The 23,070-nt window shown below is 42.3% G+C and overlaps 1 protein-coding gene across 3 annotated transcripts in view; it reads left to right on the top strand.

Moving 5' to 3' along the window:
• The window catches only part of alk (ALK receptor tyrosine kinase), a 454,675-nt gene that overhangs the window by 400,158 nt on the left and 31,447 nt on the right, over positions 1-23,070 (top strand). For all 3 annotated transcript variants that reach the window (XM_085258181.1, XM_085258182.1, XM_085258180.1), the window contains exons 11-16: positions 1,622-1,738; positions 13,562-13,727; positions 15,118-15,265; positions 18,723-18,833; positions 20,050-20,191; positions 22,474-22,641. In XM_085258181.1, coding sequence (XP_085114307.1) covers positions 1,622-1,738; positions 13,562-13,727; positions 15,118-15,265; positions 18,723-18,833; positions 20,050-20,191; positions 22,474-22,641 — 852 coding nt within the window. The remainder of the gene's footprint in view (positions 1-1,621; positions 1,739-13,561; positions 13,728-15,117; positions 15,266-18,722; positions 18,834-20,049; positions 20,192-22,473; positions 22,642-23,070) is intronic.

Genomic DNA, 23,070 nt, shown 5'->3' with positions numbered 1-23,070 from the left:
CCTATAGAGACTATCAGGCAGCTACAGTACAAACAAACTGTGTGCCATTCTGCTGGTGAGCAAGACAGGCCAGTCTGCAGCTACAAACCTTCTCTTTTCTCTCGCTGTATGAAATGCAAATAGACCCTGTAACCATGTAATCATCCTCTCTGTTCGATATGCAAACCAAAAATAGAACTTCATATGCAGGTCATATGCACAGAAGAGCATCATTTATGATTTATTGTTTGCATGCTTCAAGTATCTACACTGAGCACATTGAAAGTGTTAAAATAAACCTGCCAGTGTTTGGCTGTGTAGCTCAAACTGCAACAGTTTCTTTTGTTTTAAAGCCGAGTGGGAAGCCTGACGTCTCTGTGTGGCATGTGTGCACCTTTGCTGTAAAGTGACATATCCGAAGCAGGGCTAGCACAACAGCAGGCTGTCGAGATCTGAACCCGCCCCCTTATTTGTTGTCGTACAGTTGCGTGACAGCAGCATTATCGGAGCAACAGATCTCAGCAAAGCTTATCTGACATTTTTGGAAAATAATCTCAGTTGTACAAGAGTCCTGTGCATTCACATCAAACCACAGGGGTCATGTAGTAACAAACCTCTGAGGGTTTTATTCTGCACAACGGTATATCAAAGAAATGAGATGCTGGGCAGAACTCTCCAACAGAAGCATGGCCTCTCCTTGGAAAAGGAACTCAAGCCACAAATGTACGAGCTGAAACGTAGCTGGCTTTTGAAATAAAGTGAAACCTTTGCTCGTGCCAGTGCATGCTCTGCAGTCTCTTCTGTAATGACTATTTGAATTTTAGATTTCACTGCATTGTCCTGCAGGATGTTGTTGGACATTATTTGTTTTAATCATTCCAGGAATTTCTCATTACGTAAATGAATTGCGTTACGTTCGGTTGACAGCATTACATCGATTGTTCTTGGTGCCTACACAGATTTCTTTAACACCAGTCTTTTGTACCACTGATTGCAGTGAATGGACCTAATCAGAAAACATGGATTCAGTCAAACAACAATAGGAGCTCCATCTCTATTGAAAACCCGAGAATGGGGACGGGGGTACATGCTTTTTTTAAGGTTAACATCCAATCATTTTAGTAGTTAAAATTCTACCTTACTTTAACATCTTTGGGAGAAAAAACAGTCCCTGCTCTCTGTCTCGAGCCCTTATCTGTGGGAGTTTTGCCTTCAAGACTTAATTCTGGGTTTGAATTTGAGGCAGAAGAGATCAAGGTACCAACAGGTTTATGATCTCAGTCCTGGGAATGCAGTGAGGCCAGAGGCTTGATGGATTGCTACAAAATACCCAGACTGAATGTGCTTACCCATCTACAGTAGGACAGAGGCAGGCAGAGATGGAGTGGGGCTCGCTTGTTATGCATTCGTCTCCTCCTGTATGGCCAATGGTGGTACAAATGAAAGAATGACCCCTGCTGGTGGGTCTGCATTTCTGTGCCAGCAAGAGGTTTGCAGTTACTGTGCCTTTTTTTTTCTTTTCTTTTCTTTTTTTACTTTTCTTCAGTATAAGAGCAACAGGATTTTTATTTATTTTTTGTTGCTGCAGATGAAGTGTGACAACACAGAGCCTTCTCAATAAATCCATTGTGTTCTATTTCAGCCAATGGCGAGTTTCCACCGGTGGTAACCACACCCGGGCTGCCGTTTAGACCAACTATCAGGACTCCGCCCCCTTCCATTAGGAGCCCACCGATGATCTTCCCCACCACAGATTACTGTAAGTGCAAGTTTGATTGCTACCATTCAGCTGAAAGTGAGCGATGGTCAGGTCAGATGCAGTTTCACTGTACAGGAGAGCTGTCTCCATCTCCTTCTGTCTCTTTTTCTTCACTTCTCTTCTTTTTCCTCCTACATCAAACTCACACAGACCCCTGCTTCTCGCATTTAATACTGATTCCCTCTTACCCCACACGTGCTAAGCCTCAGCCTGGCACAAGGCATGGACTGCAACAAAGTAAGTGTGCCCCCTACTGGTGTGTCCCACATCCACATTTGAGCGAGTGCTGCAGAGCTCTCCTTTGGCATTAAATGGAGCAGGACGGGCAGTTTTGAAGTGTAAAATCCGCCAATTTGTCTCCTGAGAATGTCAATGGAGTCGGTTACACAGGCTTGACATTTTCCACCTCACACTCTCTCACTTCTGTGCTTCAAAAGGTTAAAGACAAGCAAGAGATTCAATTTCTATATTTAAAGTCATAACTTGGAGTTACTTTCATATCATACCTGTTCTGAAACACATTTCTTCAGCTAGAAGCTTTGAAGTACTTTGAGACACGCTGAAGTAGTTGAGGTTTTTCTGCTGAAAGTTATCAGGCAGTTTGACTTTGGAGAAACACAGGATGGAAAATTGTTTGTGAAGAACATGTTCCCTCTATTTGAATGGGTACCTTTTGTATTCTGAAATTATTTCTACCAAGCGTGAATACAAAACACTTCATACGAATTTTAAATACATGTGAGGTGTTTTTCCAGTCCAAACACGATTGGTATGAGCTGCATTCTCTCACTCTAGGACTGTAATTGGATTCATCTATATCTTGTTTTCTCTCCCATGAGGCATAAAAGGCTGTTATAGCATTCATATGCAGTTAAAGCCAGCAAATCAATTTTGTAGTGTATATAGACTCATCTTGTATTTGAAACCGGTTAGACAACTCACACTAAAACACTGTGGGCAGACATTTGCTTGGATAATAAGTGTGACATACTTTTTTGACCCTCTTTTTATTCATGTAAATACATTTAAATTAGATGTCTTTAAGTTTGTGGAAGAATGTTTCAGATTTAAAAGTGGAGCACTGTATTTAGAAAACTTTCCACTAGCCTTAATCACGATGATAATTTCTTTATATAGATTCTCAAGAAAAGCAGTTTAGAAGCAAATAACGCAGAGGTGAAAAAAGAGTAACCTTTGTAACATTGCCTGATGAGTGCTAATGACTAAATAGAGTGCACCTGTGTGTAATCTAATGTCAGTACAAATACAGCTGCTCTGTGACGGCCTCAGAGGTTGTCTAAGAGAATATTGGGAGCAACAACACCATGAAGTCCAAAGAACACACCAGACTGGTCAGGCATAAAGTTATTGAGAAATTTAAAGCAGGCTTAGGCTACAAAAAAGATTTCCCAGGCCTTGAACATCCCACGGAGCACTGTTCAAGCGATCATTCAGAAATGGAAGGAGTATGGCACAACTGTAAACCTACCAAGACAAGGCCGTCCACCTAAACTCACAGGCCGAACAAGGAGAGCACTGATCAGAAATGCAGCCAAGAGGCCCATGGTGACTCTGGACGAGCTGCAGAGATCTACAGCTCAGGTGGGGGGAATCTGTCCATAGGACAACTATTAGTTGTGCACTGCACAAAGTTGGCCTTTATGGAAGAGTGGTAAGAAGAAAGCCATTGTTAACAGAAAACCATAATAGAATAGAATAGAATAGAATGCCTTTATTGTCACTATACAGTTGTACAATGAGATACAGAGTCCTTATACAGAGATAAGAAGTTCCGTTTGCAGTTTGCCACAAGCCACGTGGGGGACACAGCAAACATGTGGAAGAAGCTGCTCTGGTCAGATGAGACCAAAATGGAACTTTTGCCAAAATGCAAAACGCTATGTGTGGCGGAAAACTAACACTGCACATCACTCTGAACACACCATCCCAAATGTCAAATATGATGGTGGCAGCATCATGCTCTGGGGGTGCTTCTCTTCAGCAGGGACAGGGAAGATGGTCAGAGTTGATGGGAAGATGGATGGAGCCAAATACAGGGCAATCTTGGAAGAAAACCTCTTGGAGTCTGCAAAAGACTTGAGACTGGGGCCGAGGTTCACCAGCAGGACAACGACCCTAAATACCCATAAAGCCAGGGCAACAAAACAAACATATCCATGTGTTAGAATGGCCCAGTCAAAGTCCAGATCTAAATCCAATCGAGAATCCGTGGCAAGATTTGAAAACTGCTGTTCACAAACGCTGTCCATCTAATCTGACTGAGCTGGAGCTGTTTTGCAAAGAAGAATGGGCAAGGATTTCAGTCTGTAGATGTGCAAAGCTGGTAGAGACATACCCTAAAAGACTGGCAGCTGGAATTGCAGCAAAAGGTGGTTCTACAAAGTATTGACTCAGGGGGCTGAATAATTACGCACACCCCACTTTACAGTTATTTATTTGTAAAAAAATGTTTGGAGTCATGTATGATTTTCGTTCCACTTCTCACATGTACACCACTTTGTTAACAAGCTAACAAGCTTGAAAGTTAATATTTAGTGCGGCCAGCTTTATTCTTCAGTACAGCCTGAGCTCTTAGGCTCTTAGCTTTTCTTCTTATTTCTTTAAATGGTCTTCATGGATGACTGAGTAGTTTTACAATTGGCTGTAGGCACTCAATTACTTGTTGTACATATTAATGGTGATTACAACCAAAATTTTACATTTGGATTCATCACTCCAGAACACCCTTTGCCACTGATTTTCAGCCCAGTTCTTAGCCACATTTCCACTCAGACCAATTCTGATGAGGCTTCAGTGAGCAGTGGATGGATCAAGTGAAGGGCCAGATGCATTACTGTGGTCCCATGTCAGGTCTTGCTAGGTTTTATTAATCTGTTTCATAAGAACACGACTTTCAGATTCTGTTCATCTGCTGTTTGTCATGTTTTTAGCTAATAGCTCTTTAGTTATCACCTTGTTGGTACAAACATATATTTTTTAGGCATTTTTTCACAGAGGAAAAAAATGATGTTTGGAGAGGCTTCTGGTAACAAAGTGCCTAAAAATACACAGGCCTCTTTTTATGCTTGAATGATTCACAGGTCAACATGGCCTAACCCTCCACCTCAAAGAAAAAACATTTCTGTGAAAACATTCAGGTACAAGCAATGGACTGAAAAACCTTCAGAAAGTTTCAAGAACTACTGCTCAAGGCCACTTTAAAAAACTGTCTCCCTAGAAGGAGAATATGTGGCTCAAGACTTTTACACAGCACTGCAAAAGCAAAAACATTTAATTTGTCATAACTGTCAAAACCGTATATGAGCAAGCATGAGCACTTGTTATACTTGTGGATTGGTTTTATACAACTTTTTTCTTAGTTGTAGTTTGGGGGGAAAGCTGTTGCATTCTAACCACACTGCAACACTTTCTAAGCTTGTAAAAGGAAAATAATTAATCTTATCCGTTTTATGGGTTTTCTGTGCTAAGACAGAAAACGCAGTAGTTGGCCGGCATTGTTCTGTTTTCATATCTTTTTTTACACTTAATTTGACCATACTGTAGGTCTAATTAAAAACATACCACGGGGAAAGCTTTTTTATTAAGTTTCAGACCATTGCATTGTGCTATATATTAAAAAAAGAGCTTCTGTAATTCGGTGACATCACTCACTGATTAGCTGATCAGACGGCTGCTTATTTTACAAAGAGCATTCGATCTACTGAATAGCAGCTGATCAATGCAACTACTTTGCTCTCAGCCCAGAACCGCTGATGCTCACCAACCCAGAAGTGCAAATGCTGTAAATATTTTTACATATAAAGTTTCGCTGGTGATCAGATGCAAGAACACTTAGCCCAAAGTGACCCAGCGTTGAGTAAAAATTGGTGTGTAGAGGATCTAATGAGCTCATTTGTGCACTTTTCATGCAGCTTATCTGATCTGTGATGTGAGTCTCTCTTCAGTCGTGAACACAGAGCAGGCTGTTTATCTCTGAAGGGTCAAACAGGGACGGTTGCATACATAAGTGCTGACCAGCTAACATTATTTGTTAATGTTTGCAGACTGGAGGGCATGGGTTGGTCAGCAAACAAGAGCAACTCAGTCTATCAAGTTGATCTTTAATGCTAAGCAAGAAAAATGGCATTTCAGTGCAGCGTTATACAAATGAGAGTGTTTGTTACATGGATTTTGTTGCACAGGCAGCAACAAAAAGGCCATTTTAATGTGCTTACACAGGTAATACTCGGCATGGTTACAATAAAAATGGCAGCAGAAGTAAATCTCCTCAGAGAAAGATGGGACTTTGAGATCACACTGCTCTCGCCCTTGTGATTATCATAGATATTAACTCAGGGGAAAGAAGCTGAACTTTGGTTATATGTCGGCCATTTCAAAGACAGCCTTGAGCGCTTAGCATTCGTGGGGCGTCTCTCTTCACCCCTTCTGGAGCTGATGCTTTGACGTCTCCAGGGCAGGACGGCAAGCCTGATGAGGGTTTTAGCTCAGCAGACCTGTCACTCCAACACGGCTCTCCTCTTCCTCCGACACGCTCAATGATTAACCCCACCGAACATCAACGTCTCTTGTCTCCTCTCACTCTCTCCTTCATTTCTCCCTTCACTCTCCCGCCATATCTGCTCCCAGGACATTTTGTCCCCGTTTATTTTCAGATTTGCTTCCCATTTTTGCCACGGAAAAGCCGTTATTGAGTCTCTGTTAGTTCACATTATTGCCTTCTCACCCAGCCGCCCTGTCTCTCTGTCAGAGCTCACTCTTATCTCTGTGTGTTGTCCCACTTCTTCCTTCTGATCCCTCTCCCCCCTTCACCCTGACTTCACCTTCACTCTTTTCTGTCTTCTTGTTCTTTCCCCTGGTCCCTGTTGATTCCTCTCTATTCTGGCAACAGACACTTTTATTTCCCACCACCATTGTGCTGTATGCCACCCGCAACTCCTGACTCATCAGCTGCTTTTGGGGGATGAGGGTTGAGTAAGTCAACTTATATTAGTTTGCTTCACTTTCTTCCTCTGATTACCTCGTCCGATGGGAAAGAAGTACATCGCTAACTTCAAAATGAGCTCCAGGCCTATTTTGTGACCATGTGCTCTATGAGAGTGTGTGTGTGTGTGGGTGTTTGGCTTGATAAAGATTGGTTTCTTTAGATGATAAAACAACTTTACAATATGCACTGCTGCAATACATGTGTACAAGCATTAGCTTCTTTGAACACAGTACCTTTCAAGAGCTAGGTGTCCGACTTTCATTCACACATCAGCAGACAACAAGAACAAGTTGTGTAGTAGATTTAAAAAAAAAAAAAACTGGCGTTAAATCAAAGACAGACGGGATGCTGATTGAGGCAACCCGATTGGTTCTTGAGAGTAACTGACAGCAGCTGTTGGTCCCTGAATGATTCATGCAGAAAGGAGTTTTGGCCCGTTTGTGCTCACTAATTAGCTGCACAGAGGAGAAGGAGGAGTCTTCATTGGTTACTTGTTCATCAGCACCAGCCTGCAGCAATCACTTAACTAGTTGCTAATATTTTGGCAGGGTGGGGTTAGTTACTAAGACAGATCTGAGACTGATAAGGATGAAGGTGCTCAAGAACTTCTACTCCTGCACCGTCGAGAGCGTCCTGACGGCAAACACCTCCACCTGGTTCGGGAACAGCACCGAGCAGGACAGACGAGATCTGCCAAGAGTGGTGCGCTCAGCCGAACGCATCATTCAATCAGAGCTCCCTGACCTGCTGTCCATCTACACCAAGCGGTGCAAGTCCAAAGCTAGGAAGATTATGATGGACCTCTCCCATCCCAACAATGGACTCACTGTTGAGGTCTGGGAAGCGCTTCCGCTCCCTTAAGGCCAAAACAGAGAGAATGAGGAGGAGCTTCTTCCCCCAGGCTGTTCGGAGCCTGAACCAGGTGTAGGACTGGACTCTCCCACACACATCACTATAAGACTGGACTCTCACACACATCACCACACGCACCACCACACATTTCCTGTATTCCTATAATCCTATAATTCCTATAATTTATCATCTTTATAATCTCTTCTGCTATTTGCACATTCTTTACTGTAAATTCCTAAGTTAATTTGTAAATTTTGTAGTAAACTGTAAATTGTAAATATTGTGAAACTTTTCTTCTGTCATTTAATGGTCAGGCATTGTACAGCTACAAGCATTTCACCCCCATGTCATACTGTGTGTGTGTGTGTGTGTGTGTGTGTGTGTGTGTGTGTGACAAATACAATTTGAATTTGAATTTGGCTGCAAAACAGGCTCTTGTAATTAACTGGACTCATTTACTTCATAAGCTCTGTGCTTAGCATTCAGATCTTGTTCATAGCTTGCCAGCCTTGATCCATCTTTCTAATTGTTGGCCCAGAGAGGACAACTGTCACTGAATAAGGACGATACATGCTAAGAGAGGAGAGTCTTTGTACTTGCGTTTTGCTTACAGTGTGTCTATGATGATTCCTGTAGCTTCAAAAGTTGTTGGCCTGGATATTTCTGGAGGTACTGGAGAAAATGCCATTTAATAGCATGATAAAGCTTTCTTTTGAATAGAAAACTGAAATAAGGTCTGTTCTGTTCCAAAAATGGCCTATTAGGCTCACAATCAGACCCAATTGTTGTTGTTTTTTAATTTATTTTTTCCATTCAGGGCTGGATTAATTTGGCTCAACAAGTCTTGCAAAAAAAATTAAATAGTTTATTCACAATTTATTGTAGCTGTCGCGGCAATGAAGTGGAAATGAAGCTAAACCAACATTGACTTTAGAGGACTGATAACAAAACTGGAGTTATTTTTCGTTGTGAACCCCAAAGAAAAACAAAAATATCAGCTCTGAGATAGCAGAGTTAATTTTTTTTCCCCTGGAATAAGCAGATCCTTGTTTTCAGGCCGATGCTCAGACCTGACACAGAACTGCACAAAAACAATAGGCGGCAGCATTTTAGAATGTGATCCAGGAAGCCCGGCTTGAGTAAAGGATGCATGAAGATCGAGTGAACACCAGACAGGCTGGTGGTCAGCACTGTTGTCTTAAAGCTTATTGGTCCTGGGTTTGAGCCACTGGGCCCTCACTATGTTGAGTTTGTACTTAATCACCATGATTGGTCGGGGGACAAAAACAGAAAGTGCTTTCTCCCGAAATCAAAGCCATGTTAGGTTCATTCTTCTGTCACTGCACCGCTGTTCCGCTCAGTGGGTGGGTAATGCAGGAAAAGTGTTTCCTTCTCGACAAACGCCACCATAAACAGCTGAAATATGCTTTTCTGTTGGCGAACGTGGACTTTTCAACTTTGTCCGTTGATGTTATGTTACTTTGCAGCAAAAGCTTAACCTGTATTCAACTTTTCTGACACGCAGTCCTCTTTGTGCGTTGCCATCCACTCTGCGTTGACCTCCTGGGTCCATTCAAATAAATGAAAGGGCTGCTTTTTTTCGTTTTTCTCACAGCATACCTGCGAGTCTGAATGAAGCCAGAATAAGGTCAGTCGGTCTGAACAAGGCCTTTCTCCATTTGGACAAAAAGCAGATCTGAACCCTAATAAGCCAATTATGGCTGAAGTTAAAGTTAAAAATACTAGAATTAGAGCATTTATACCTTTGAAAGCATGCTCACAGAAAGTCTCCCAGTGATGGTGAGAGTTTCCTGGAGCTGGAATCTTTTGTGTGTGTACTGAAACACCCTGTGAAATATCCCAGGACCACCTAAGGTTGTTTGTGTTGTTTTGAAAAATGTTCAGAGGGGATAAAAACTGTTGGAATTACTGTCAGTGGTGCAACCCAATCAGAGACGTATTTCTCAACGCTGGGTCTCTCTGTTTCTCTCTCCCCCTCTGATGCGACTTGTCTGGAACAATTTCTCGCTGATGAAAGTGTGCAGCTTTGCCCCTTTCTATGATGGAGGCCACTGTTTGTTATGATGATGGCATAGCACGAGTGGCAAAGTTCACAGAAAACGAGATTCATGTAATAGTCAGGCAGAGCCAGACTCTCCCTAGGGGTGGGTGGGTGTGTGTGTGTGTGTGTGTGTGTGTGTGTGTCTTGTAAGTCAAAGGGGCTGAAGAGTTTGCACAACCACTTACTGGAGAAGGCTATCATCTTGTTTTGTTTGTTTAGTGAATGGCTCATTAGGCCAGTTGTGCAGTGCGTTTGGGTGTATAATCCATGTGCACATGTGGTCGTCTGAATTCATGTTGATGGACCAACAAGATCAATCAGTTGGGTTGAAGTGTGAAACCAGCTGCACCCAAGGGAGACAGGAGAGAGAATACAAACAAGAGAGGAATCTGCGTTCAGTACCAGCAGTGCTCATGTGAAAAGCTCGTTTTCTATAACAAGGATCTTAAATCTGAAGGGCTTCCCCCAAATCAGCAACTGAACCAAAATGTAAATGCATGAACATAAACAAAGGAATACATAAAGTGAAATTCCCAGCATTCCTTTCACTGATCTCTCTCGTCTCTATGCAGCTTTTCAAGAAGTTTGCCCGCGTTTGCTGCTGGTTCGTGCTCACAGAGTTGGAATTTGACTCCCTTTAAATTTGCCGTGTCTCTTCCCTCGCCTGGCTCATTAGCTGGTAACCTTCGACCGCTGTAACACAGCATGAACTGGGACATGCTGCATGAACTGGGACGTGCCTCTCACACACTCATGTCACAGACTTCCCACAACAAGGGGATGTGAAGGGAGAGACATGGCTGTTAACAAGAGGATCACTCCAGCGCACATTCCAGCGTCTCTCGTCAGTTAACCGCCAGTGCAGCGCATAAACCAATTCTGCATCCAAAGCCTTGGTTGAGTTAGTGTTCTTCAAATGAGGCTTTAGAAATTTGACTGTAAGTGGGCAATGAGCCAACAGCTTATTTCTCCAAATGAGAAAAAAATAACAAATCAGGCCATCTAACTTTCACCCTTTTTTTTTTTTTTTTTTTCTTTGAGCATGTCCTTCCAAAACATCTCAAAGTGACCTGTTAAGTATATTAAGATTTACATCTAAAGATAGGGTTTGGGGCTGTTCTGCTCCAGTGATGGATTTATTCCCAGTAGTCTTAACTATTTTCCAACAGTGTTGAAAATACTGGCCTGATGGGTCAATTTACTTCGTACTGGAGTCAGACAAACCTGCAGTCACACTACAAGTGTTTTTTACAGTAGGAGTGCATTTGCTAAGACTGGGCTAAACTCCAAATCGCTCTCTTACCAAAGTGATGTTTTAAAGTGTTTTTGAAAGCGTTGGCCTCCTTGAAATAGTCTCTGCTGGCAACACTTTGCTAAACTCGAAAGAGATGTTTGTGGTGAGACAGAGCAGAGCTTGGACGTTGGCCTTGGACCGAACCACTCATGAGAAGCAGGCTGACTAATGTGATGCTCACCATGCAGTCTAGGCAAGGTTTCATTAGTAAAAATAGCCACCGTTTGAAGTGGCAGGGGCAAAAAGAGGTCATCTGGATTAATGTTTTAAAGACGAAGTCAAATTATCATGTCTGGAAGAACTCTGTTTCTTACTGTAACACTTTATAATAACTGATCAGAAATCGGTGTGTACTCACACATTGCTTGTTCACAGACAAACAGGTACACAGTCGCTCATAACAACAGCTTCCTGCAGTTTCTGCTCAGTCAGAGAGACTGGAGTTTAGAGAGAGATGCTGGTAAATATTGGAATGTCAATTCTAGGGCTTCATCTGCAATAGGTAGTACACAGCAGGGAACTTGAACAGCAGAAGGTGTTACAGTGAGAGTATCGTGGCTTTAAGTCACACTTCTGAAACTTGTCTTGTCTTCTCTTTCCTGTTTATCCTCTTGATATTTAATAAATTTGCTACTGTTATCTGATTTTACACCGTTCATAGACAAGTATAAGCAGCATTCCAGTTAGGCTTGGGTGGTATTCATGTTTTCATACCTTCCTTCCTTCTAGGTTTTTGGTATATGACACTATCTGTGTTTTAGTTTTATTTAAAGAGCTGACCTTGTGGCAGTAGAAGTTATTATCTGCTGCTGTGAGAGATTAAATGACTTAACCATTACTGTCACTATCTGGCATCAGAGTTAGTAGTTTGTTTTATGTATTGTAAATGTATTAATGTCCAACTATAGACTATTTATTAAAAATGGATATAGCCCTCCACCATGGCCCTCTGGCTTTGAAAGGTGAATGTTTTTGACTTCACCTACTGGTGGTGGCCAGAGGGCCCGGTGGCGCCAGTGTCCGTCCGGCAGGGCAGGGCGCCCCAGGGCAGCTGTGGCTACAATGTAGCTTGCCATCACCAGTGTGTGAATGTGTGTGTGAATGGGTGGATGACTGAATGTAGTGTGAAGCGCTTTGGGGTCCTTTGGGACTAGAAAAGCGCTATACAAATGCAGGCCATTTACCATTCACCGTCTTTTTGAATTTTGATATTCAAGCTTGTCAAAGCTTAGGTGCAAATTGTAGTCTTAGTTTCAGATTCTTGGCTTACAGAAGTGGTCTTTTGCTGCTATAGCCCATTTGCTTCACACCAGAATGCTCTTCCTCATGCTTTGTTATTAACTAGTGGTCATTTGAGTTACTGTTGCCTTCCTAGTTTAAAACAGTTTGGCCGTTCTCTTCTTACCCCTGACATCTGCAAGGCATTTGCGCCCAGACATCTGCTCCTCTTTTTCAGACCATTCTCTATAAACTCCAGAGATGGTTTCATGAGCATCCCATTGGATCGGCTGTTTTCAAAATCCTCAGCAAAGTCACTTAAATCACCTTTTTTCCTCATCCTGACACCTGATTTGAACTTCAGCGTGTCATCTTGACCATGTCTGCATGCAAAAAAAAGTAACTGCTTCCATGTGATTTGCTGATTTTAAATAATTGTATTAACAAATAGTTGAAGAGGTGTACCTAATAAAGTGGCTGGTGAGTGTACAAGTGGTTCCTCATGGTTCCTTCAGCAGACACTGGAAAAACTGTGGATATCCAATACAAAGAGTTTCAAATGGCGAGAGCCAAATATTCCACACAGCTCTATTAAGGGGAAAAAACTTTGCATTTGGTTTGTTTCACAGCTCACTGAGCTCAATTTAATCTTCTGCCTGTAGAGACTGCCCTCTGGTGGCCTTTGTGTCCAGCACAAGATAATAAATGACTTCAAAGCGCTCTTTCTGTATACGTAATATCCCCCAAGCCTAATTACATTCACACTGAGCATCCATTTTGAGGTTATGAAAGCCAACATGCAACTCATCCTTCCTTAGAAATGACTTTCACTTTAGCCAGTGTCACATTTTCAATAATCAACCCTGCTGTGAAATGAATTAGAAGTAGTCTCAGGGAGAGAGAGAGAAAGGTTCCCTGGTGTCTACCTCATCGCTCTGTGTTCACAAGCCTTAAGTAAGGATTTAGTCCTGCAGCGTTAAGTCCTTCTATGTCCATCTGACAAGACTAATCTCATGCTAATTACAGTGAGAAGATCTCCAATTAGCACAGACACATGGGATTACATGGAAAATGAGGAGAAATGTTTGTCACCTGTGATCCCGTCAACCAAGTCCCCTGCTGCTGTTGCGAATGTGACGATAGTAGCATCTCATATGAGAAGCTCCAATAATTTACATATCTTTATATTTGGATTTACTGAAGTGAAAGTGGAGCAGTGAGGAATGTTGAAGTGGAATGAATGTTAGACAAATAGAACTGTAATTTCAGCCTCTTCATCATCTTTAACTTTGCTTAGCTGCATGCCTGACTGAACACAGAGTATGTGCCTCTACTGCTAAGCTCTGCAAAGTACTAAATGTTTTCCTTTAATTCCCTTTTCTTCATGTGCAGCCAAAAAATGGATTTTTCATACCTGTGGGGCTGTGGGCCCTGAAGGTCCAACTCCCACTCAGTGCCTAAACTCCTACAGGAACAGCAATGTCAACGTGACAGTTGGAACCCGGGGGCCATTCAAAGGCATTCAAATGTGGCGGGTCCCAGAAACCGGCTCCTACAGGTAGGACAGTTGCCAGCCTATAAAGCCTCAGAGCACACAAACATCAGAGCTAGCCATTTGAACACTGAATTTCCACTCAACACCCACTCTGGAATAATTGTATCTTTTTCTGAAGGGTCTCACTGTGAAGTCATTAGGTATGTGTGCTTCTGAGAGCTCAACACATTCTGTATACAGTACACACTTAACCTATCTTTCTTAGACATCAGCACTCTATGCAATTCACATTTTTCCAATGCCGGCTCTTCCTCACGCCCACCTCTGCTCCTCAGTGCAGCAGAGCAAGCAGTGAAATATTGCTATCAGATTCTTGCAGGAAGGAGCAGAGGCTGGAGTAATGGCAGCTAAATGGCGTGATTCACTTTACACCTGACTCTAAAATCCAAAAATACCCACCTCCGCTTCTTCGTTGGTAGCCTTTAAGCCTTCAAAATAGCTCAGCAATCAGCTTTAGCACCTTGACCCCTTGCCGCACACTGCTCCAAGATTAATGCTGCAATATCCAAAGCCTGTTTGTTTTTTTTTGTTTTTTTTCCAGGGATCAATATCCCTCCGGTGGGCATTCATGACAACATGAGCCGTTTAACTTAGATTTGACTTGGAACAAAAATTTCTCTGAAAGCTGCAAGCCTCCCACATCAGCACAAAAGCAAACGCACACACACCGCTAAGCTCAGCCAAAACCTCCATGTCTTAAAATACCTGACTAACAGCACAGACCGGACGGCCTGAACACATGTCCAGAGTTTCAGAAAGCACCTTCTGTCTCCTCAAAACTGTACAATTGTTCTTGATGCGGCCTGGCCCAGCTGCCAAAGCGCTTAAATGAAGTTGACAGACGGCCACAGAGATGAATATGCGCTCTGCATCTCCCACAAGTCATTAGGCAAACAGCTGAGGTAGCTGCTACTGAGGACTGGGCAATGTTCTGTCTCCCGATCAAGCTCGACCACCAGGGAAGAAAAATATCGCAGTGCTCCCAAAAACCAATCAAGTTGTTTTTTATTTGTCTGGCAAGAAAACTGGAGCATTTGAAATGAGTGTTCTCCGATACATAGGTGTGTGTTTGCATGTGTGCTTGTGTGTCCCGTGCAGTCTGGGTTCTGTATGGTTTTTCCCCTCAGTGTAATGTGCCACAGTAGGTCAAATGGTTTTTATTAAAAACACCCAGAGTGAGTGTGTTTTAGTGTATCCAAATGAATTTTGGCTGTTACTTGTTGTGCACTCACCAACTCGCAGGAGGAATGCACGAGGACTCGGCCTCACAATATTTTTTATGCCGCTTGTTTCACACAAATAGAAATATAAAAAAAACACTTTCTTGTCTCGTTAGAGTCATTTTCCTGTTAATGACTTTTTGTGTTATTCATTTATGTTCATTAAACTCCAGGGTCACCGTCTATGGCGCCGCTGGCGGGAGAAGTGTCTTGACAACAAGCAGGTCACACGGTGCCTACATGACGGGAGACCTCCTGCTGAACAAAGGAGAACTGCTTTACGTCCTTGTAGGACAACGAGGAGAGGATGCCTGCCCCAATGTGAGTCGTCTTTACAATAATTCACGGCAGTTTCGTAAGTCAGCTATCGCGCAGTAAATAGGAATACTGTTGCATCTGGGACTCTGTAGTCTACAGCGTGTCATAAAAGCAAGATAAACTTAAAAAATGAGAGTAAAATAGCTGTAAATGCTGCAATGAATCAGCTTTATGAATGAGGAGTCCCAACATTTCTTTTTTATGGACACACAAATACATACAGCAGCCTTCTACGATCCCCAATATTGCCCAAACTGTGTCAGTGTAAGAAGATTGAAGTTGATTCTAAATTTGCTCGAATGATATTGCTGTCCACTCCGTAGAGAGACTAACATATTCTCACATTACACATTATCCAAAAAACAAGATCATTAACTCCCTGCAGCCTTCCTCAAGTACGCTGAGGTCTGACTTTGGAAACCCAGACAATTCATGGCCTCCAAAAACTGTTCAACTTTCTGCTCCAAGCTTGCAGTGATGGCCCCGCCGTGTCTCTCAGGCTCACTTTAGCCAGACTCAGATGCACCCATCTACCCAGTAATGTTTAAAAACGTTGCATAATCTGGTGTGTTTGACATGCATACACATTTCCAAAGTAGTGGAGGAAATAATGTGATGTTACGGAGTTTTTCTTTTTCAATATGCCCTCATTTTGGATTAATTGGAAGCAACATGCCTTCTAAAAGTTTGGAAAGGGTAAGGTTTGCTACTGTGTTGCATTATTTTTCATGTAACAATGTCTTGTAGCTTTTCTTCCTATTCTTAATTGATATGGGATTTTAGCCATTCAGCAGGTCAGGATCCCAAATCTTTATTTATAGAGCACATTTAAAACCAGCGTGTCACAAAAACCCCTAAAATAAATGACTTTCTAATGATTGATGATACACTACATTCAAAATGTTTACATAATACAACACATCAGCATCCTATCTGTCTCCCTTTGACCGGGAGATGATCAAAAGTATTTTCCGACATTAACTGAGAAATTCAGCTGTTTAATACAAGATTTAAACAGTTAAGAGACAAACGACTCCTGCACAAATCCATAAAACCTAAAATAGTGCACATGTGTCGTTTTTTTCTGGTAGTTGTTGAATTAAACCAGGCCTTCCCTTAAAAGTATTACAGCATACGTTGCTCCAAAACTGTCATATTTTGTTCAGCATTAATTAATGAGGCTTTCAAAGATGTTTAAGTTATCCCATGCAGCGTGCATAAATTTGCCACCCTGTCTGATATGACCAAGGGTTGGTGCTTTTGAACTATGAGCAAACAACAAGGTGGATGGGCCCTAATGTATTTTAGCCTGCAGAACGCAGCATTGATGATTCCCTACAGACTGATTTTGACTGTACTGGGTTTCATCTTTGCCTGCAGAGCTTTTTCCAAATTTCACCATAAATGAAGAAGTCACTAAACAATATTCTTCATTATTTTTACTGTTAGTATTTTCCCCCACAGGCTTTACCCAATAATGTTACTTAATAATCTTTTTAAATGTGAGATTTTCCACCAAGTCTTTTCTTTTTTTTTTCTTTTTTTTTTTTTTAAGCATTAAGCAACTTGGAAACAGGGTTGCAAGAGAACCTCGTGTATCTCAGATAGTTTACACTAGCTGGACATGAGGCTGCCCAAGTGCCTGTTTGAGTTTTGTGGCTTTGCTCTCTCGAGGCAGCCTGTCTAGCCTTTCAACCGCAGGTCCTCACCACTGTCATCCAGTTATTAGTTTTTAACACAGTGCTTTCTGAAGTGCTCTGTACAGACAGCACTGAGAGAGACTTGGCTGTTCCAAAGTGAAACTGAAGTCATTTAAGGTTTCTCTTATTTTCCCCCAGTTCTGACAGCGAGAGGCAGCAGCTCTCTCCAAAGGGTCGTGCAGAAAGTGATTTGTGCTGCAGAACAGTGTTTTCTCACACCTGGCTTTCCCTTATGTGACGGAAATGATGATATGTCCCTCGTCTTTAGAATTATTCACTATGTCTTTTTCTTGCTGCGCCACACACACACACACACACACACCCTTCTGTTCTCATTCTCTCTAAAACACAAAGTTAACTTAAATTGAGAAGCTGCACAGGCAGAAATGGCTGAGAGGGAAGGAATAGTGAGGAAGACTTTCCCAAGAACATTTGAATGCACTCCTTTCGACCCCGTCTACTTGTCAGTCACAGTCACAAAAGTCCCGCCCCTTCCTCCGTTTCAGACAGCTTTCAAGAGTGTTGCCTGAGACAGATGGAGGGAGCTGAGAGAGAGCGATGAGCGACTGTGAGAGTTTGTATGAGACTCAGACAGAGCGAGTGAGGTAAACCTATGCCCTCTCACTCTTAAAGTGGGACTCGCTCCAGGCAGTTCAGCATCATAGCACACACCATGCAGACACATCAATTCACAGGGTCTCGGTCGGGGCAAAGTCCCTGCCTCTGACATTATTTGCCAACAAAACATCCAGGTTCATTTTTTTCAAGGGAGCTGAGAAAGAGTGAAACAACACCATGCTGACTGAGAGGCTGTCTTTAATGGGTAACGTGATAAATCGGCTGTAAACCAAATAATTAATGGGCTGTTCTTTAAAAGTTTTTCACACGCCTTTAAAAGGAAATGTCTAATTATTCAAACTTACTCAGCCTGCAGTAAACGTGAATAAAATTGCAGGAGAATCAGAGCAAGAGTGAAGGGAAAGGCTTGCAAAATGACAGTGAGGCCTGCTATGATGTATGGTCTGGAGATCTTGGCACTAACAAAAAGACTGAGTTGGAGCTGAGTGGAAGATGCCAAGATTTTAACTGGAAGTGACCAGGATTGAAAATTAAGGATTATAAATGAAATGGAGAGCTCAGGGTGAGCAGTTTGGAGACAAAGTTAGAGAGGCAAGGCTGGTTTGGACATGTGATAAACCGGACAAAGACTGTTAAAGATGGAGCTGCCAGGTAGGAGGAAGAGAGGGAGACCTGTGGATGTAGTGAAGGAGGACATGCAAAGGGTTGGTGTGACAGAGGAGGATGCTGAGGATAGGATGAGATCCGCTGTGGCGAGCCCCAGAGGGAGCAGTTGAAAGAAGAAGACCAAATCATACTTAAAAGCAAATATGACAAACCACAAGCAAAAATATAAAAAAATATTATGATAAATACACTGGTATTGTGTGATTATTTTTTTAATAACAACCCTAGAGCCGGCACCATTATCAACTGAGTCACAAGATTATTTTTATACAGTCAGCATGGGATAAGTAAACATGTGAGTCACTTTCAGATAGTCTTGCGAGGGGAGCATTGGTGCTTTTCAGTTCCTGTGTGCATATGAATATTTCTGCTTGGTATTTGCACACCATTATAATCCTCAGACTCACAACAGCTGCGGTCTGGCAACCGCTCAGCTTTTTCATACGCGGCCGACATCCACGAAGGCAATTCTGTGGCAAACTGACATGTTTCTCTCTCTGCGTCTCTCCCCGCAGTCTAACGGCATGCTGAATAAGATATGTCTGGAACAGAGCGGCCCAATGGTGAACAAAACACAAGTGAAAGGAGGGGGAGGAGGCGGTGGAGGGGCTACGTATGTATTCAAAGTAAGAAGGAGCTGAAGGGGATGATGATGTGCTCAGAGATTTTATTTTTAGCAACTGCTCATTTATACGGACGTTGATTCCATTGATAGTCCAGTAAAAACTATGTGCAATAAAGGGATTTACTGATTGTACCATTTTGAGCCATTATAGATGTTTATCTCTTTGTTTATCATGCTTTTGTTGAAATGTGTACTTTAAAGTCCTTGAGCTTCACGTTATTCTGTCTTTTTTACATTTAGCCAGCAAAATTGATCGGCCAGTAAAATCAATAAATATCATTTTAATAGTACATTCAGGGCACTGCAGCATTCATCTGATTCCTGGCATTGAGGTATTTTTATTGGCCTGCTGCTCAGTATATGAAAGATTATAATTTTAAAGAGCCAGCACCCCAATCTAGGACACAGGTCTTCATATCCATGTGTTTACTCTCATCACTGAACAGATGATTTGACCAGTAGGCCAGTCTCCTTAAAACCAAGCAGGCAAAATACGCTTATTTGCTTTCTTGCCAAGAGTCAAAAGCGAAGCGTCTTGTGGACAAAAAATGTGTGTGTAGTCTAAGCTCAAAGAGAAGGCCTGTTTTCAACTCAGGAAAAAAAATTGATATATAATCACAAAAGACCTTCAGGTTGGATTTAGAATTGTGTATTTATTGTACAAAGTGTCAGGAAGAAAAACCTCTCAAAGCTGCTGAAAGGATTATGATTGCACCGGAAGCCTTGTTTTTGAATGGTACATCAGAACGCTTTCAGACAATAAAAATAAATAAATAAGCAAACAAGAGAAAGGAAGTCTAGCATTCAGCTTGGGGAGATATTTCAGTTGCTGTATAATGATAATGATGGACTTTGCTCTTGTGAACGACAGCTTGGAACCAGAGGGAACAGAGGAGGTAACAAAAACCTCCACTGATAAAGCTCACTAAATGAACTCTAATTAGTTTACTCTGTACAAAAACACTCTTTTGGTTTGCTGCTGGTTCCTTGAGTCTCACTTTGAGGCTCATCAGTTTGTACAGATTAAACAAATGAGAGGTACCTTGTCCAGTGAGCGTAAACTGCGGTGGATTTCCCAGGTCAACCAGCTGCGATTCTCGTGTTTGTGGACCATACACACACTAGAATGAGGCGAATTTCCCAAAAAACATAACCACACCTTTGAAGAGCAAATCCTGTGCCACTACATAAAGTAACTGTTATCAATACTGACCCAGGTGGACAGAGAAGTGTACATCCCTCTCATCATCGCTGCTGGGGGAGGTGGCCGGGGATATAGCAGCCAATCAGAGACCCAGCAGGAGCAAATGGACTATGACCCTAGCCAACCTGGACGCAATGGGAAGTCACACGCTGCAGGTATGCTACACACAGCTTTGATGTAAGTGTTGGTTGTATTTGTATGTATCACAGCTTTGTTCCCCTGTGGGAAAGTGCACTCTTTGTGACTGCAGTTATGTGTGTGTGTGAGTTACAGAGCTGGGTACAGGGAGAGACAATCTACTGTGTGAGTTTGAGTTATAGAGAACAAGATAAAAATGGTTGAAATAATGAGAGTAGATGAGTAATGCAGTGTGTATGGCTTATCTTTCCTCGCTCTAGGATGAGCCAGGCTGTGTCTGTTCTGTTTTCTTCTGCGTGCATGCAAAATAATAAAGTTTACAATTGGGCTTCGACAGTGGAAGTGTTTATTTGCATGTCTGCCCGTCCTCGGAAACACACCAGTTTATCCTGAAGGTGTTTACTTCCCACCTCTGTGTGCCAGCATTTGTGTTATAACAAAAACAAACCGGCGCGGCCCTCCTCACGACTCGCCTCCGAGTTTGCTGGGCAGAACCGCACGCTCCGCTCTGCTGGTGTAACGTCACATCCACACTCGCTGCAGGTTTCATTAATCATGTGCTTCAAGGAGCAGCCGAAAAGCATATAAGGTATTGATTTTTACAAATACTCAAAGCCCAAGGTTTCAGTTGGAGGAAACTCTGTGAATAAAAAAATGAAATGTTAGCTGTGTGTGGAGGCTGCTGGGACGCTGGGATTTTGGGGTTGGTTTTTTGTACCTCAGGTTTTGGGGGAAAAATTAAAAATAAAATTGTCTGTTGTCAGCTGTTATAACTAATGGGTTAGTGATTGCTGTGTATGTACATACTGTATGCCGATTGGCCAACATTTAAGCCACCTGCATAATTATATCCTCCCTCTAGTGCTCGCATTAGCTCTGATTCTTTGGCATATAGACATGCGACCTCTGCGGGTATCCTGACTCATAAAGTCCAGACTGTCTTTCGAGTCCTTTGGATTGCAGGCTAGGGCCATAAACTGGAATCCAGTATATGAAACCAATGCAGAACTGCCATAAACCGGCACTTTTTCTAATGGCCAGCAGGGGGTGTCTCCTTTGGTTGCAAATTGCAACTTTTATCTGCTTCCTTGTCACAAATGATTCCTACAGAACATTTGATTCCTGATGCGGCCCAGAATTGAACCAGCAACCTTTGCTTCCCAAATAAAAGGTGTTTAATTTGCTACACCGCAAAGAAAACGCTTTATTGTACATATAAACTACACGATCAAAGTCAAAGGAGCTTGCAAAGAAAAGCGTCTGGACTTCTTTAAGTTGCTTGAAGACGTTTCACCTCTCATCCGAGAAGCTTCTTCAGTTCTAAGGTCTTCTCGGATGAGAGGTGAAACGTCTTCAAGCAACTTAAAGAAGTCCAGACGCTTTTCTTTGCAAGCTCCTTTGACTACGATGACCTGGATGACTGAGAACCTTCACAGACATACACGATCAAAGCTCTTAACTTTTATATTTTAAAGACGCCCATGTAACCATTGAATTGTCATCACCTTTAAGAAATACCTGAAATAATAATAGTAGTGCTTGAATAAACTATATGATGGCTAGACAACCTTGTGCATTTCTGCTGAGTTACTAAAGTCTATACGCGTGTGTAATACACAGAATAATATTATAATCTGTGATATTTTGGAGGGTTTTGCATTTACTTAATATGATCGCAACTTCCCAGTATCACCCTTAGCAAAACTGAGTTTGACACCACTGCTTTGGGGCATGGCTAGTTAAGTATGATCTTGCTGTGTCCGTGGTTTTGCAGTCAAATCTACCTGTTAAATAATGTGTCAAAATGCTCATGTTAACTAGAGTTACTTCACAGTGGTTTCTCTTGTTTGTGGGACCCTGGTAGATCTGTCGTGTTACAACTGAATCTTGGAGAATTTTGGGATCTGCTGAAGTTGGAGTCAGGGTCAACGCCTTGGGCAGTTTTTGTGATGCAATATCCTGCTGGCAAAAGCAGCTGATCTCGTTAGCTGCCAATGCAAGATTTGGGTTGCACGTGTCAAACTAACATCCATGACTCAAGGTGTCCTAGCAGAACGCTGCACTGTAACGAGATGATCAATGCTACTCGCTTCACTTGTCAGTGGTTTTAGTTTTGTGGCTGATCAATGTATCCGTCTCTACTTGGTATGCATCTTGTCTTCTTTGCCTGTAGACATGCAAAAGTACTTTAATATCATTTGTCTCTTTCACAAACTCAGTCTTATTCACTACATGTCACTTCTACACGCGCTGCACTTTCTCCCTGTCATTATCAAATGTGTGTTATGTTTGGCGACAGGTGGAGGAGGAGGTTGGAATGACAGCGCTCCTGTCAGCCAGGGCGGCAAACCACTGGTGCTCGGGGGACAGGGAGGGCAAGCCTGTCAAAAGTTCTGGCAGACCCGTGGCGGCTTTGGAGGTGGCGGAGGTGGCTGTATGTCCGGCGGCGGTGGCGGAGGCTACAGAGGTCAGTTTGAGAAGATTTCACAGAAAAAAAGTTTTAATAAATAAATTGCCTTGAGCTGTCAGGTACGAGCCAAATGTGAATCTTGTAGGGCCATCTGTGTTTTTATAGTGACTGTGACAGGATGGCAGAGTTCATACAGATCAGGGATCAGACCCAATCCCAGAGACAGCTGCATGTCCTCTTCCTCTTACTGCTCAATCGACTGCAAATTGATCTGGATCAGAGTTTCCTCATATATAATATATATGTAGCATATGTATCGTCTTGTATTAAGTATAGTTTTTAAAGCACTTTAAGCTGATATTTAAAAATTCAGAGGAAGTCTGACTAACAGAAAACCTTTGTTTTTGTCCCATCCTTTAGTTTTTATATGGATGATATTCAAAATGTGTTGATTGCAATGATTTCTTTGCCTCCTGTGTTTTCCAG

This window comes from Mchenga conophoros, linkage group LG19, assembly GCF_057382185.1.
Source record: "Mchenga conophoros isolate Kocher_MC1m ecotype Shallow Benthic linkage group LG19, M_conophoros_male_GT1.1, whole genome shotgun sequence".
Classification (NCBI taxonomy): domain Eukaryota; kingdom Metazoa; phylum Chordata; class Actinopteri; order Cichliformes; family Cichlidae; genus Mchenga; species Mchenga conophoros.
This window is presented reverse-complemented; position numbering and strand designations above follow the sequence as displayed.